The sequence below is a fragment of the Convolutriloba macropyga genome, chromosome 4 (genome assembly GCF_964194025.1).
Source record: "Convolutriloba macropyga chromosome 4, txConMacr16.3, whole genome shotgun sequence".
Classification (NCBI taxonomy): Eukaryota; Metazoa; Xenacoelomorpha; order Acoela; family Convolutidae; genus Convolutriloba; species Convolutriloba macropyga.
The window spans coordinates 69,538,795-69,553,694 of record NC_134471.1 but is presented as its reverse complement, the minus strand read 5'-3'; the positions used below and the strand labels follow the sequence as shown (position 1 = coordinate 69,553,694).

The window sequence follows — 14,900 nt, the reverse complement described above, 5'->3', positions numbered from 1 at the left end:
AAGCTATGCGGTAATTTATTCTCAAACTCTAGAGGAGGTTCCTGGACTTGCTGGTGAAAAAAAATTCGAAAAAATCTTGAAAGTTTTAACAAAGAGTTGCTAAAATTTGTTATACTAAAATGTTGAAAACCATTCCATGGCTGAAAAAAATTTTGAATAAACTATTATCACACCCTATAGGAGGTTTCCTTGCTTCTGAGGCTGGAAAAACTTACTCACCATAAAAATTGAAAAATCTAAAATTGCAAGTTTTACAAAAAAATTTAAAAAACTGCTAAAATTCGTGTTGTTAAAATGTTGAAAACAATTCCATCTCCACTAGAAACTAAGAAGTAACCTATTATGAAACCCTAGAGAAGTTTTCTTGACACCCCAGGCGTAAAAAGTTCAAAACGACAAAAATTTTCAAAAACAACTTTAAAAAAGTTGTATAAATTAGAGTGTTCATGTTTCGAGTACCAAAAGATATATCTCTTAAAATAAGCATTTCTTGCAAAAGAACTTGATCAACTTTTACAAACCTCAATTTTAGACTGGTCCAACAAAAAAGTCGAAAAAAGACGAAAAAAATGCACCGAAAAACTGCAACAATTTGGGTTCAGAAAACACTATTTTGACTAGAACCAAGAATGTAGCTTTCACTCTTGCTTCAGACACAGTAAGTCGCATTCAGATCCACAGCACTCCAGACAGCTGACATCCCAAGAACAGATATGGGCTGTACATTTTGTCAGTTAAACTAGCTCAATGGCTATTAATCAAAATAACGTTTATTACATAATTAAGCACTTCAAATTTTACGATTGTCATAAACTTTTTCACCGTCGTGTTAAATCTTTGGAAAGCACACCAATAGAACAAAACTGGTCAAGCATCAAATTTTTGATATGTCAAAAATATACACGCAGTACAAAACTATAATACACTCGGCAAAGTAAAAAAAAACAAGAATGCGCATTCAAAAATTGTAATTAGTATGCAAAAATAACGCAGCTCTTAAGAACTGTGACAACGCATAAAGTGCTTCTCACTCATCGAAATATAGCTTGACCAGCGCTTAGACAAGCGTTTATAACTTATGCGAGTTACCTCAAAGGAGTAATGACAGTACAAAAAAAAGAGAGAAAGAGTTTGAACGACAGAGTTTTGTTCAAATTAATTGGTTAAACAACAGAGGTTGGCAGTTGTGAATGCCTGATTACACACCGTGTGAGAAGCAAATTACCGTGCTTCTTTAAGGCCAACCACAACCATAAAATGCTATCTGACAATCTATGAAAAACTGATACTCAACTCTTGTTTCAAATAGCAAAAGCCCAACTTGCGCATTCAATTCTTCAAATTTGCAGGTTAGTTCTTTTTATTGACATTAATTGGTACAATTTTACGTTTCATTTTTTTTCTGATCCTTCATTGGTACAAATAACCTACTGACCCAGTCAAAACAGTTGTATGGCAAAAATGAGCATACTAAACTACCAAAACTGGTTGACCAACGAGTCGGAAGACTGCACTCTTTGATCTGAGGAAAGTGCGAATAGAAAAGGCGAGAAGTGAACTCGTTTACCAAACCTGTAGAATAGCGAACAGAGTGAATTGCAAAATTCACTTTGATAAAGTACTGAAAAAAAAAGAATTTTCTCAACCTTGTGGAACTATGTCAACAAAATTTTTGCGAGGGTAAAATCTGCACATGGCAAGTTTGCTGCAACTGCCAGAGGTACAAAAATTTGTGGACAATTTTTTAAACAGACTCAAGGGAACTAGCCCCCTCAATATCCAGCTGAAAATTCAATGCAACAACAACAATAAGGCCCTAGACAATTAGTTGGGACCCAGACCTCATTGTCGATCCAGACAGTCACGCTAATCTATTTTTTATTGATAATTTTAGGGCAGGTTCGCAAAGAGATCATACCTGAAGCATAACCGACTAACGTTGGAACGACTTTCTGTCAAGCAGTAGGAGGGGTATGTGGCCAATTTTAACCTGCTTTAGCGGGCGGGGGGGGGGTTTAGGGTTTAGCAACGGTTAGGGAGGCTGGCTTTGGCTTAATCGAGGGAAGTGCACGGGGTTACGCGTGGAATGAGGTGGAGTGCGGACATGAAAAGGTTGCGGGGAAGGCAGTCTTCGTAAGCTGCAGTCAATTGAGCCCACATATTTGAAAACCTGAATGAGAGCAACTTAGATCCTGCAAAACGCGAAGTCACGAAATGTGACGCCAAGTCAAATCTGCCAGACAAAAAATCACCAGAAAAAAAGATAAGCAGGACTAAAACCTTTGCCTATAACTTCTTTTGAGAGTATTTAAACAAAAATAGGCGTCCCAATTTAGGCGCGCAAACTCAGCTGATTAGTGGACGTCAATAAAAAAAACTGGTGGTGGTCAACCAAGCCCAACTTTGAAAAAGAGGTGAAGTAAGCCGAAAAATTTAGAGATAGCCAAAGTTAAATTTAACCCTGGCGGGCCAGTGAGAGCACTGCGCGGTTTATGGATGAGATCCCACAGCGGATGTGAATCCCGGCCACGATCTGCTGGCCCTCTCAACCACTAGACGTCTTATAAATTATGTATTTTGTTTCATTGGCGCAGTGTCTTAAAGGTTAACAATGTATTAATTCTGAAAGATTAAATAACATTCGGCTTGATTGCATATCGGTAAACTTTAGCCTCGGCTTACAAAAAAAATTGCTTTGAGCTTTTGAAGCAAAAATATTAGCGTCAAAATTGACGCAGACAAAACAGTGCTTCGCGCTTACAAAAACCACCATAAAACAATCAATAAGATAGAAAATGCGTTACGATCTTAAGCAAACGTACACTATCCTCTGGAGACGCATGAAACTAAATATCTCACTTCGAAGAATTTTGCTTTGTTGATTACCCTTTAAATTAATGATCCGTATATTAGAATCTCGTAAGCCTCGCACTATTAAATGAGAAATAATTGAAAACCAATCAGTCAACTACTTTGAGTGCATCAACATAATACATGACAGAACATACTAGTCTGAAGTACTTTGACACTGTGACTGCAACAAACGTAATTCGTGGTACAGTACAACCTGCATTTCAGCCAAATTGTGAGTTTTATACCAATATATCGCTGGGATCTGTTCTATTGCGCAAATGCAGTTTTCGAATCAAAATTAAATTCAAGTTGGATTTTAAAAAGTGATTTACTGTCAGGCGAGGCGGAGTGGGGGTTATTAGAGTAAATATACATTCTCTCCTAAGTAGAATATATACTAAATATAATATGTTCGTCAACATTAGAGTTCCATCAAAGACCATTTGTAATGATAAGAGATTCATTTTTTGTAGGTCAGGTGGAAAAACAGACCAGACATGGGCTCAGAGCAGAACCCTGTGACCTTACATGCCAACTACAACCTGGAGAAGGCACTCAGTTTAGAAATACACAATCTGGCAATGAGAAAGAAGTATGTCTCCGCCAGAATCAACGCTGAACAAAGTGTCCTTTACAGGTGTAGTAACATATCACATTTCAGATTCGGATTCAAGGTTAAACCAAAGATTCTAAACCTGACAGAAATACAATAAACGGATGGCAATGATATTTCGCAGAGAATAAGCGAAAAATGAGGTAAATCATTTATGGTGCTTTTTGAGGATAACGCAATCATTTGAAATAGAATTATATTTCACGTAAATGTGTCTTCACATCTTTTTGATGAATTATTGAAAACTCTGAACAAAAATTTGTTACATATAATATTCATTCTAATTAATTCCGTAGTATTTGCGTTTAGTACATAATTTCGTTTCTCCAAGTTACGTTAAGTGTACATTTTTGCGTTAGTAGATGACTTCGTTAAAATGTTTCCAACGAACAACCTTTTTTAACGCAGGCGATTCCAACAAAAAATTCGAGCTTCCCAAATGCAACAAGCAAGAGCAACAGGAGACAAGGAACTGATCAGGAAATTGAGACACGAGCACAGGGAGCAGATGAGCGGGACAGCCACAGGGGGCAAAAAGACATACAAGGACATCTTGGAGAGGAGAGCAAGCTTCATGATGGCAACAGGTACTTTCATATATAGATTTACAACTAGTACAATACAAGTACGCCATTGTGAGGAGTTGAGAAAGCGCAGGCTAAGAGTTCAAGCATTCCATTTTTTATTCATGACCAAAAAGTGAAAAACAAATAAATCAACAATAACAATACTTAATTGCACAAATTCTGCATAAAAAAGACACACACGTTTACTATAATTACTCCAAATTTCGTTCAAGAGGAATTAATCAGTACTCTACTGAAACAGAACCTAGCTGAATTGGTACTGCAACAATTTTCCGTCTTCTAGAAAGAGTTATCGAAAGATATCGTTTCGCATTTGTTGATACGATTTATTTTTGCATTCGCGTTATACATGAAGGGAGAAAAAATAACTTTGAACATAACCGACCAACGTCGGTCGAACTGCTCTTAAACGAAGGGCGAGCGGTTGAGTTCGTGAATTGGATACTTAGAAAGGCGTTTAGTAAGCCATAGGGCTGAAAGAGAACTTAATGCCCTCCATTCGTTACGTGTTTATCCTATTTTTGAGCCGAGAAGTCAACAGGCTCAGACAAAAAATTAGCCAAGAGAAAAATTGAATAAAAGCACCACAGCACTATTATAATTGGTAAAAACTTGTTTGAGAGCAAAAACACTAATATAAATTGTAAAAACTTGTTTGAGAGCAAATAATAATCCGTCAATTCATGATAACAAGGCGGCTCGGTAATGTGCGATGGCACATAAGGTTCCGACCCCGCGCATCCACAATTTTAGCATAATTGTCTACCAAATGAGGAACAGATAGAAAACCCCAAAAATTATTTTTTGCGAATCCCAAAAAAGCCCAAGTCTTTTTCAAAAAATTCTGTATGAACGATAAGATAGCCTCCAAAGCAAATAACTCAGTGGAGTAAAAATTGATGCACTAGATTGCTGTAATATGTCAATATTAAGAAAGCGAGTCAGGAAGAACAGCAAAATCAAACAACAACAACAACAAACATTAAATACATCAAAAAATTTATGTCCCTCTTAAAAACTAAATTTAATAACAAAGTCAACATACCGTCAGATAAACCTAAAACTAAACAAAAATAACTTATAAATCACCAGAAAACATATGCGACTAGTCCATAAAAAGGTTTGGTAACAATTATACAAAAAAGAACAAAAACAGTAAAGTAAAAAAAGTAACTTATTTTTTTGAAACAGTTAACTTCAAAGTAATAAATACCATTAGGAATCAATTAATATTACCACAAATTTACGATTACCACTGCTTCTATAGAAGGGCATTAGCACCTGTCCTTATTCATTTTTTAAAGCGGCTAAAAAGAACAACAAATAACAAACAAAATTTCAATTGAAACTTGCCAGAAAACGCTGTCAAAACCGTCAAGCCAAATTTAGGCACTCAAAATACATTTGATTGCGCCTTTTTCAAACAGCTATAACGTAGTACGTGGCCATTCATTAGTAAGACTAGGTAACAAGTAGACAAAAAAGCGAAGTGCTAAAGTATGTAATACTTTTAATTTTTTTTCGAAACAAAATTACATTCAATAACATGAAAGGCATTAATTACAAAAAGAGCTATTTAAATAGGGTCGTTTATTCATGAAAAGGAAGCCCTCGAGACCTGTAATTATCCAGAATATTTCATGCATCAAATATGAGAAAAAATCAAATTAATCACGTCAAATATGACAAAAATCAAATTAATTTACTTTTTTTTTGTGAAAAACCGGTGTCGAAGCCAGTAAGGTCATAACAAATTCTTTAAAAGAAAGATTTTGGGACACCAATCCCTTTTATTCCCTTGACACCCGTAATGACATATTTGACCTGTAATTAACTAACGAGATTAGGTAACAAAAAGAAACATAAAAAGAACAAAATTGCGAAGTTAAAAAGTTTTTTTTTTAATTTTGGAAAACGATTGTTTTCAAAGTCATGAAAGCCATCAGCTATCTACTAATATCAGAATATTGGTTCTTCTATTTTTCCATGAAAAGCCAATGAAAGCTATCACTATACAGGAAATTTCATACGACCGAAACGACAAAGTATAATTGACAGTTAGAGACAAAATTAAAAAATTCAATTGATTTCTTCAAGAAAGAGGCGTCGAGGCCGTTAAAACGATGATGTATATCTTTCAAGATTTTAATATGTTCAATTGTGCCTTATTCTGAAAGCTAATAAGGTGACATGACAACTGTAAATAATGTGATAATGTGACAAAATTAGAAAACGTGAAAAACTGGCAAATATCAAAACAAACAAAAATCTTAAATCTTGTAGTATCAAAGCCAGAAAACAATAACTTCAGGCTTAAAACTGCAACCGAGAATAAATGTTAAATCAGTAGAAAGAAGAAGCGGTCTTTCTTTGCTGACACTAAGCTGGAAGTTGAACAAATTAAGAAAAAAATAGAGGAAAAGTTAATTAAGCCATTATTTATTGAAAAGTCAATTATTTTTTAAAAAAGAAACGACCATAAACTTTCAAATAAAAAACTAAATGCATTAGCTTGGAGCTGCTTAGCAAGCGAATTGGTTGGACCTATCACTCCTGAGCTTTGATTTGATATGTTCTGTTCTTTATTATTAAAAAAAAGTCTAAAAAAAAGACCGACTGATTACAACCCGATTTTTTTGGATTGTAACAGTCCAAGAATGGCCCAAAACTACCCCTGATAATACTTATTGTCCGTTAGGAACAATTGCTTTTTCGAATGTTGTAGATATAGATAATTTGTTAGTTGAAAACTCAAAATAAATTCTGCATTTTTGATAATCAACTAGTAAAGTTAGCAAAAAACGGCAAAAATTTTAACTACAGTACACTCTCAGCGGACTCTGAAGTAGAAATAGCCCCCTCTGTGTCTACAAAGATTGTATGAGTGTTGTTTGGGGGTGTACTGTCGGCAAATTTAATCAAAGTGGACTAAAGTAGCTTATTTCGTGCTGTTTTTGATGAAAAAGGCTAAATTTTGAAATGTTTATCCAGATTTTTTGAACGAAACAATCAACAAAACAATCAACAAACGATCAAAACAATCAACAATGCTTTTTCGTCTTCAAAAATAAAATCAACGACACTATTCTTAAAAATTATAACAAAATTTAGCAAAATTGACGAAAATTTAGGCAAAAATTCCGGAAAATGTGAATAAAAACAACGTGAATTCACTCTTCTTTTCTCAGAAGTTTAAACCTCGATAAATCCCTGTAGAAAACGAAAATTAAAAAAATCTTTTTAATTCCATATTCTACGCTGGCCGAGCTTTCTAATGATACCAGTCTCAACTCTCTACGATGAATATATCGAGCGGCGAAAATTCACGGAACAAAAAAAACCCATTTGAGTATATAGTTCCTCCCCCCTCAAGAGGGTCGGAACAAAAAACCTTCTCATTTTGGTTGGTCAGAAATTATATTTTCCGCTAAAAACTAAGTTTCCATAGGGTGTTTCCTTGATTACTGTCGGGCTTTTCTTCGCCTCGTCCATGAAAACAGTTTCTCGAGCTGCTACTTAATTAATTCACACTTCATAATGACTCATTGTGCCATTTTCAAAGAAAATGTGAGCAACAAAATTGCAGGAGCACTTTTTTCTAGCAAAAATTAAAAACTTTTCCATGGATTCTAGAATAAGTGGAAACTTATTAGAAACTTATCATTAAAAACTTAATAGTTGTAGCATTAGAATTAAAATATTACAAAAATTACATCCCCCTCCAATCTCTCTCTCTCTCTCTCTCTCTCTCTCTCTCGCATACCCAAAACCATCACAAAAAATTACAGAAAAATATACCCCCCCCCCCCCCCCCCACCACCACCACCACCACCACCAATCTCTCCTCTCCGGCATACTAAAAAAACTCATTACCATTTTTCCCTTCTCCAAAACAAAATTGTTTAAAATAGGCTCCGTCTAGTTCATGTAGATCTTGTTTTGTATGTAGAGGTTTTGATGCTTGTTTTTGAGCTGCAAGGTTTGATAGGTAATTTTACAGGAAAATTCTTAAATTTAGCATTTTTTTCAAGTTTTCCAGAACTTTTTGTCATTCTTTTTCCGGCCTAATGGAGCTACATAATTACATATATCCTGGATATTGGCATTTAGTTGGATATTAGTTGGCTGTTCATGGTCAGAAACTAAAGCATTATTTTCAATGCATTTTAAAAAAAATTTTGACAATTTGTATAGTTAGATCTCTGTTAACTCCAATCGTGTTATACTTTAACTTCGGCTTTTTGTTAGCTGTAGCAAGAAGTAATCATTCCTAAAAAGACCGACATGACTAATATAATTGCCACAAACTTCGTTTGAGAGCAATTAAAATTTGAAGTTCATTAACAAACAAAAAACAAAATTTAAAGTTCATTTTCTAAAACTTTTATTCTGTCTCCATATATGTTTGAATAGTTCAAAATATCAGACGACAGAACTATTTGTGAAACGCTAGCAAAACAGTTATTTTTAGTAGCATGATAAAAAAATTAGCAATAAATTTAATGTTAATTTAGGAACATTTCTACAAACTTTTGGGAATATCTCTTCCTCTTATAGTACCATGTTGTGAAAAATTGCGTCAATTTCAATTCATTAAAAGCAGGGACAAGTTTTGTATTGAAGATATTATGGGTCCTGAAGATATTTTACAGCTCTTCATTCTTTTTTGATTATAAATTTTGTATATTTTCTGAGTTTTTGCTTAGGAATGGATAATAAAGGTAATGCAAAGTTATTTCACAATAAATAGAACGATTATCTTTTTATCTTCGTCCGTCTGCTTTTTTTCATTTTGAAATCGACGATTTGCTTGAGTGCTGAACTTTGTATTCCCTTTGATCACCTGCTCAGAACCTTCTCAAATAAATCATTCAGATTTGTGAATGAAAGGACTTATTTTGGCAGTCTAAAATAATTATATTTACTGACGACGATGGGATGGCTTGATTTTAAGGATAAAAACTTAACCTGTTCTTAAAGTTTTAGAGGCAAAAGTTGCAGGGTTTCAATTTTTTTATAAGTTCGATAAATTATTTTACACGTGGCCTCTGTCAGAGTTGAAATAAATCATTTAAATTTTAACAACTTTAGGTTTAGGTATTGTAATTGAGAACTTAGTAATAAAATTTTTAATTTTGAGAAAACTTTCTTATCATTTTTTGAAACATTACAGAGAACACTAGAAGAAACATTAAAAATAAAATTCTATTAGATTAACTTGATCGCTTAAGCTAAAAAGGGTTAACTTGCATGCATAAAAAATTAACAAGCTGAAAACAAAAAAAAGATAAATTTAAGAAAGTTTCATATTTCCTTTCATTTTTTGACCAGTAAATCCGTTTAAAGAGGATTAAAATGAGGATATGATTTGCAAGCAAGGGATTCAAATTATCTATAAAACCCAAAAATTCCGTGACTAAGATTCAAAAAAAATCATTGAATAGGAACGACGCAAAAAACATTGAATAGGAACAGGAAAAGAACCGATGACTGTGGTTAGCAACGATTGTAACATAAAAACATTCTAAGAAACACTCTAGAAGATTCCGACAAGCTGTGTTAATTTCTTACAATCAGAACAAAGCAGAAACTACTTACAAACAGAACTCAAGCTCCAATAGTTTTAAATGAGACAGCTTACAATCCGCCGCTCAAAAAACTTATGTAAAATAAATTAATAAAGCTTGTTAAAAATCATTACGCATTAAACTTTTCATTAGGGGCCTTAATTACAAATGAGTTTTTTTGACCATAGACTAATTCAAATTAAACTAAAAGTCATTTTATTGAGTGAGGTAAGTCACGTATGATCAAAATCAAATCACACGAATAAGCTAAAAACTTTTGCTAGAGATAATGGGAATTGACGTCACGCGCGCAAATGCCGTTCGTGAGAAGAAGAAGTCATTCAGAAAATTAGGCTTTTTCAGCTTTGCCTGTGAACAAATGTAAAAAGAAAAAAGAGCGTCAGACGACGAAACAAAAAAACAGCAGGACAAGTCCTGACGTACAATTCGAAGAATTTTCATTGACCAAATAAAAACTAGACCTATAAAACCATAAACCTCTAAAACCATTTAGAAAAAAAATCTTATCCAAAGAATCGAAAAAACGTTAAAAAATCAAAGTGAAATCGCCGCATGTGAAGAAAAACCACTAGCCAAAAAGCGGATTTCTGTTCAAATACGTTTTCTCACTGTATTTTAAAATTAGAGCAAAAAATTCACGCCGCAAAACCACTCGGTTTTTCGCTCCACTTCCTGTTTCGGCGTAACCAAAATCACTACTCCAATTTGACTTCAAAAATCATAAAAATGTGTGAACAGATCTTAAAAAAAAGACAGCGCCCCAATACAATTCAAATTCTTTGAATTGTAAAAACCAAGATCACCGCAATATAGCTCCGCTCAGCTTCACATTTATAATAATACATTTTGAAAGTATCCATGCCTTAATAACATAATGTAAGTTAGATTACTGTTTCTGAAAATTTAAGGTTTCCCAATAAGTCAAATCGAGACAAAAAACCGCGTCATTACTTCATGGGAAGACATTTTTAAGCAAAATTTGATATTCTTTGATCACCAGGGATTGCAACTTTCAGGTGATTTTGGAGAGGTAGAGATGCGTCCGTGGACTTCAAGCGCAGTTTGCAGATCCTCAAGACCCTCGACCACTGCCACTTCAACCAAATATGCTCATACCACAACAGGAGTAACGAATGAACGCAGAATGTCCAAACAGTCTGTTCAAAGGTGAATAACCAAGTTGAAAAAAGCTTCTGAAATTTCATAAGCTTTGGGATTGAAGACCAAGTTATGCTTGATCTGATGAAACAGTGAAACCTCTACAAAATAGTGAAGCCTGTGCCATTTAGAAGGAAATCTGTACGAGGTAAATGTATGGCAATTTAGTTCTGAATCTGATATAAACCACCTTGAACCTTAGAAAATACATTCTCAACGCTTCATTGGTCAATGTAGCCAAAATTTGAACCCCGTAACATGAACCAATCTCGAACCCGTACCTAATGTTTCAAGCAAGTATTTAATAACATATTTAAAAACTTGCACTTAAATGACTTAAAATATGATATCCGAACACGTTATTTATGATCATATAAAAGTTATGAATGCTATATATAGGCCAGCAACCTCGACTACAACGAGCCGTCCAGTAAAAGACGACCAGAGGTCAATGAGTCCAGAGCAGGTAGTTGCAAACGAGAACAAACCTCGCCCAGATACAGCAGCTGTTCTCATAACTGAGAAAATGAAATCGCGTGTACTCGAACGTGACACCATACCCACTGTTTCGATATCACAGCCGCATACAGCTAGAGAAAATAATCACAACAAGAAGGAGATCAAGTCTCTTATGCAGTATGGCCGAGAGGAAACCACATTATTGGAGGTGCATAAGAGTATAGTGGAGCAGAAACGGTACCCTCTCCAAATCGAAGAGCTCAAGGAAGCTATTGAGCCATTGATGGCTTCCGAAACAGGTTTGTTTACCAGAATTGCTCTTTTATTACATAATAACTAGAACACTTGTAGTATATTCAATCGCGGTTCCAAAAGCATCAAAACAATCAGTCGTTGTCTGGAGCACGAGTAACAAGATTTTTATTATAGAAAAAATTGAACTAAAAATGTCCAAAATATACAAAATACAGGTATTTATAGTCCGCATCAGTATTAAAATTTACAGACCTCTCTAGATAATGATTACCTGATATGGATTAATTTAGCCCTTCAGTATGAACAAGTTTTTGCTTGGCATGTATAAGTCCAGTTTTTTGCACTCAACCCCCGAGAAAGATATCTACTGTTAGGATCGGCGAGCTCGTTGATGGTCATTTCTAAAGGTGGGTAGGTCGAATTTATGACACAATTTTATGGTTTATTTACACTGATAAACTTTTGGTTTTAATAAATTTGAGGAAATGATGCATTTCAAATTAGACGGCATTATCTGGAATTACTTCATCGGACGCAGCTTAAAAAAGTTTGTTTTATATCGATTTTCTAACTTTAAAATTCAAACTTCCCCATTTATCTTTCCTCCTTTTTAAAGCCAGTTTGTAGAGACAGCTTCGAATCTTTGGTTTTTTCTTTTGTCTACTTGATGTCCTCGCGGTCCCTGATGGTTGCTCCCCTTAAATTGCCGGAACTTCAGTTGCATAAGGCCTTCTGTAAACTGTTTTGATGGATTCTACTTACAGACGAGCAATTTGGTCGTCACTGCCAACCACTCTTTTGTTCAAGTTCTCCGTCTGAATGACTGATGAGCTATTTTTTGCAACACAATGAAGGTAAATGAAAATGTTTGTGAACCTCTTGTCACTTTGCGGAGGACTGGTTCACAAAAAAAGAACAAAATATAAGAGTACTTGGATTCTCAACTTCGGTCCCAGCAGTAGTTCCACAGTAGCTGTTGTAGCTTTGCTCTGCGTCTTTTAGATGTTCCGGCGTGTCATCAAGGCTGGCCGTAGAATAGTTCAAGGCTGGCAGTAGAATAACACTCATATTTGTCCTCTGCGCTTGAACAGACCGTTTCATGTTTCGAACACTGATTGCACAGCAAGTCTTTTTATTCGTTCTTGGCAAATTGATGCATGAAACCATTTTTAGATCCCAAGCAATACAATTCGATACAACCCGAGATGACAACTCGGGCTCATTGTCTAATACCAACGTTTTCGGTATACTAAATCTCCAATTGCACCTTTACTGTTAGTGAAGTTCTATTTCCCGCATGAAAGGATTCCTCATCCCGCGTCTACATTTAATAAAATGCTTCCTTAATTCTGCATATAACCCGAGTCTTTTTGGAAATTTCTAAAACTACTGGTTAATAAGTTCGATCTGTGTTCCCCGGGATAGGCCGGTTTTCTCGGCATTCTTTATGCTTACTAACATATCGATGAACGTCCAGTTTAATGCCAAGCTACCAACCTGCCATTTGGACTGCTGTTTGACTCACTCCTGATTAGGTCTTATGATCTTTTGCCATGACAACAAGTCTGATTTGGGGTGGAAGGAAAGGCACAACACTACGGAAGAAGAGTCTGTATTGGATGCTCAGAGCATTCACTTGTTCGAATCTTTTCTCTGCTTCGAAACAATGTTTAAGTTGCCGTCTTTATTCTTTTGATGACATTATGGAATAGTCTATTCGATTCCACCTCAGGTCTGATGCTTGACTGGGTTACCGGGTCGTATTGTATGAAATAGATTGATTGTACGCAATACAACGAGAGGTCAAATCTATGACTGTCATCGTTCGTCGTCAAAGTCTAGTATGCTCAGATCATCAACAAGGCACATTAGCTCTCCGCGTGTTGTATTTCAATTCGAAGTCAAACCTCATCAGTGCTGTTGCTCATCCCGTAATTCTTATTGATACCGTAATTCTTGTTGATGAGTTTCTGAATTTCGTTTGAGAGCAATTAATATCATGAACATAGCTTTTCTAATTCCTCTCCAATTTTATTAAATTGCATTTGATGCCCTTTTGTGTTTGAAAAGACACACACAACATAATTGTTCAAATGTTGTTCCAGGGCAATTAAAAACGAACTTCCGACATGGCTAAAAAAACTTACACAATCTTAGTAATCTTTAATAATAAAAATAACCAACCAAAATGCAGCAAAACGCTCGAAGCTCTCGCAACTTTATGGTTCATTTTCCAAAGCCCCATAAATTGAAACAAACCATAAAATTTTTTAATTATTTAATCAAACAAATTATTAACTTATTTAAATTTAAAAATCCAAAAAGAACCAATGTCATAAGTTCTTTGGTTCAAAGCACATTTACGCTCATAAGAATAACTGAAAGGCTCGATCTTGTTTAGACTTGCGAGAGGACTACAATCTTGTGCTGGCGAAATCCTTTACTTCCTCGAACAATCGAAAGGAGGGATACGAAAGATTCGATACCACGTTCACACCAGAACATGAACGACTAAGAAGCGAAGGAAACCTAGACGTCTCGAACTTTACTTTGAAGCATTTACAAGGATTATATTGGCGCCCTGTGCAAAAAATAACTCGCAACAAAAGCCGGCCACAAACAGCAAGAAACTAAAGACTACGGATTTTCTATATTTGCACCTAAATCTTCCGGTTTTTCCAACTATAGCCCCATTACGAAAACTTAGCCAACCAATTATGGTATATTTATGTTAATGATGGTATACGATATATGACCGCTAAGATCGTGCGAGGGGGCTATAATGCGAAAAACAAATATTTTCCAACAGCGAAAAGATTGAGGAAATTTGTTCTTCAAGAGAAAAATTTATTTCAATACGAACTTTACTTCCTCATCTATTTAAACTGAACCCATTAACTCTCCGGAGAAAGCTTCTTCGTTTTTAGTAAAATAAAAGGGGACAAACAGCAGATTAAGTGCGGAACCCTAACCCTAAAAGATATAAGGCGGTGACGCGATTTAGCCTTCTGACTGAATGTCACCAGCTTTCGGAAGCCGGCAACTGAATTTAGGGGCTTCGAGTACAGGAATTTCTAAAACACTTTGTCAGAGGCGCGTAAGTTTCCTTGAAACACGAACTTGTAAGCTAGTAGTAGTACAGACTTAAGCTACTAAAAATTTACCCCTGGGTATGTACCAAAACTTAGTTACAAATTTAGCACCGTTAGTTTGCATTTATGATTGCTCTTGCCACAGGGGCAGTTGAGTCTCCATGAACAAGTGTCAGTTTGAGTAGTTTTCGAAAAATTTACAGTATATCTTAGTCAAGTCAGGTTTATAATTTATTGTAGTCTTTATTGATTAGACGACTGATTTGATTACATAACGTTGTAGTTCTGGTGAAGA

General features: G+C 35.2%; 2 protein-coding genes across 3 annotated transcripts in view; one reads left to right on the top strand and one right to left on the bottom strand.

Moving 5' to 3' along the window:
- Positions 1-14,900, bottom strand: part of LOC142337861 (uncharacterized) — a 96,667-nt gene that overhangs the window by 13,972 nt on the left and 67,795 nt on the right. The gene's annotated exons all lie outside the window — the stretch shown is intronic.
- Positions 1,152-14,375, top strand: LOC142338634 (uncharacterized). 2 transcript variants are annotated; one of them, XM_075388479.1, is made up of 6 exons: positions 1,152-1,349; positions 3,332-3,490; positions 3,875-4,053; positions 10,658-10,808; positions 11,199-11,557; positions 13,915-14,375. In XM_075388479.1, the coding sequence occupies exons 2-6, from the start codon at positions 3,351-3,353 to the stop codon at positions 14,145-14,147; spliced, it is 1,062 nt and encodes a 353-aa protein (XP_075244594.1). In that variant the 5' UTR covers positions 1,152-1,349; positions 3,332-3,350; the 3' UTR covers positions 14,148-14,375. The 2 variants fall into 2 exon arrangements, with proteins under 2 accessions (XP_075244594.1, XP_075244593.1); XM_075388478.1 differs by having other exon boundaries at positions 3,327-3,490.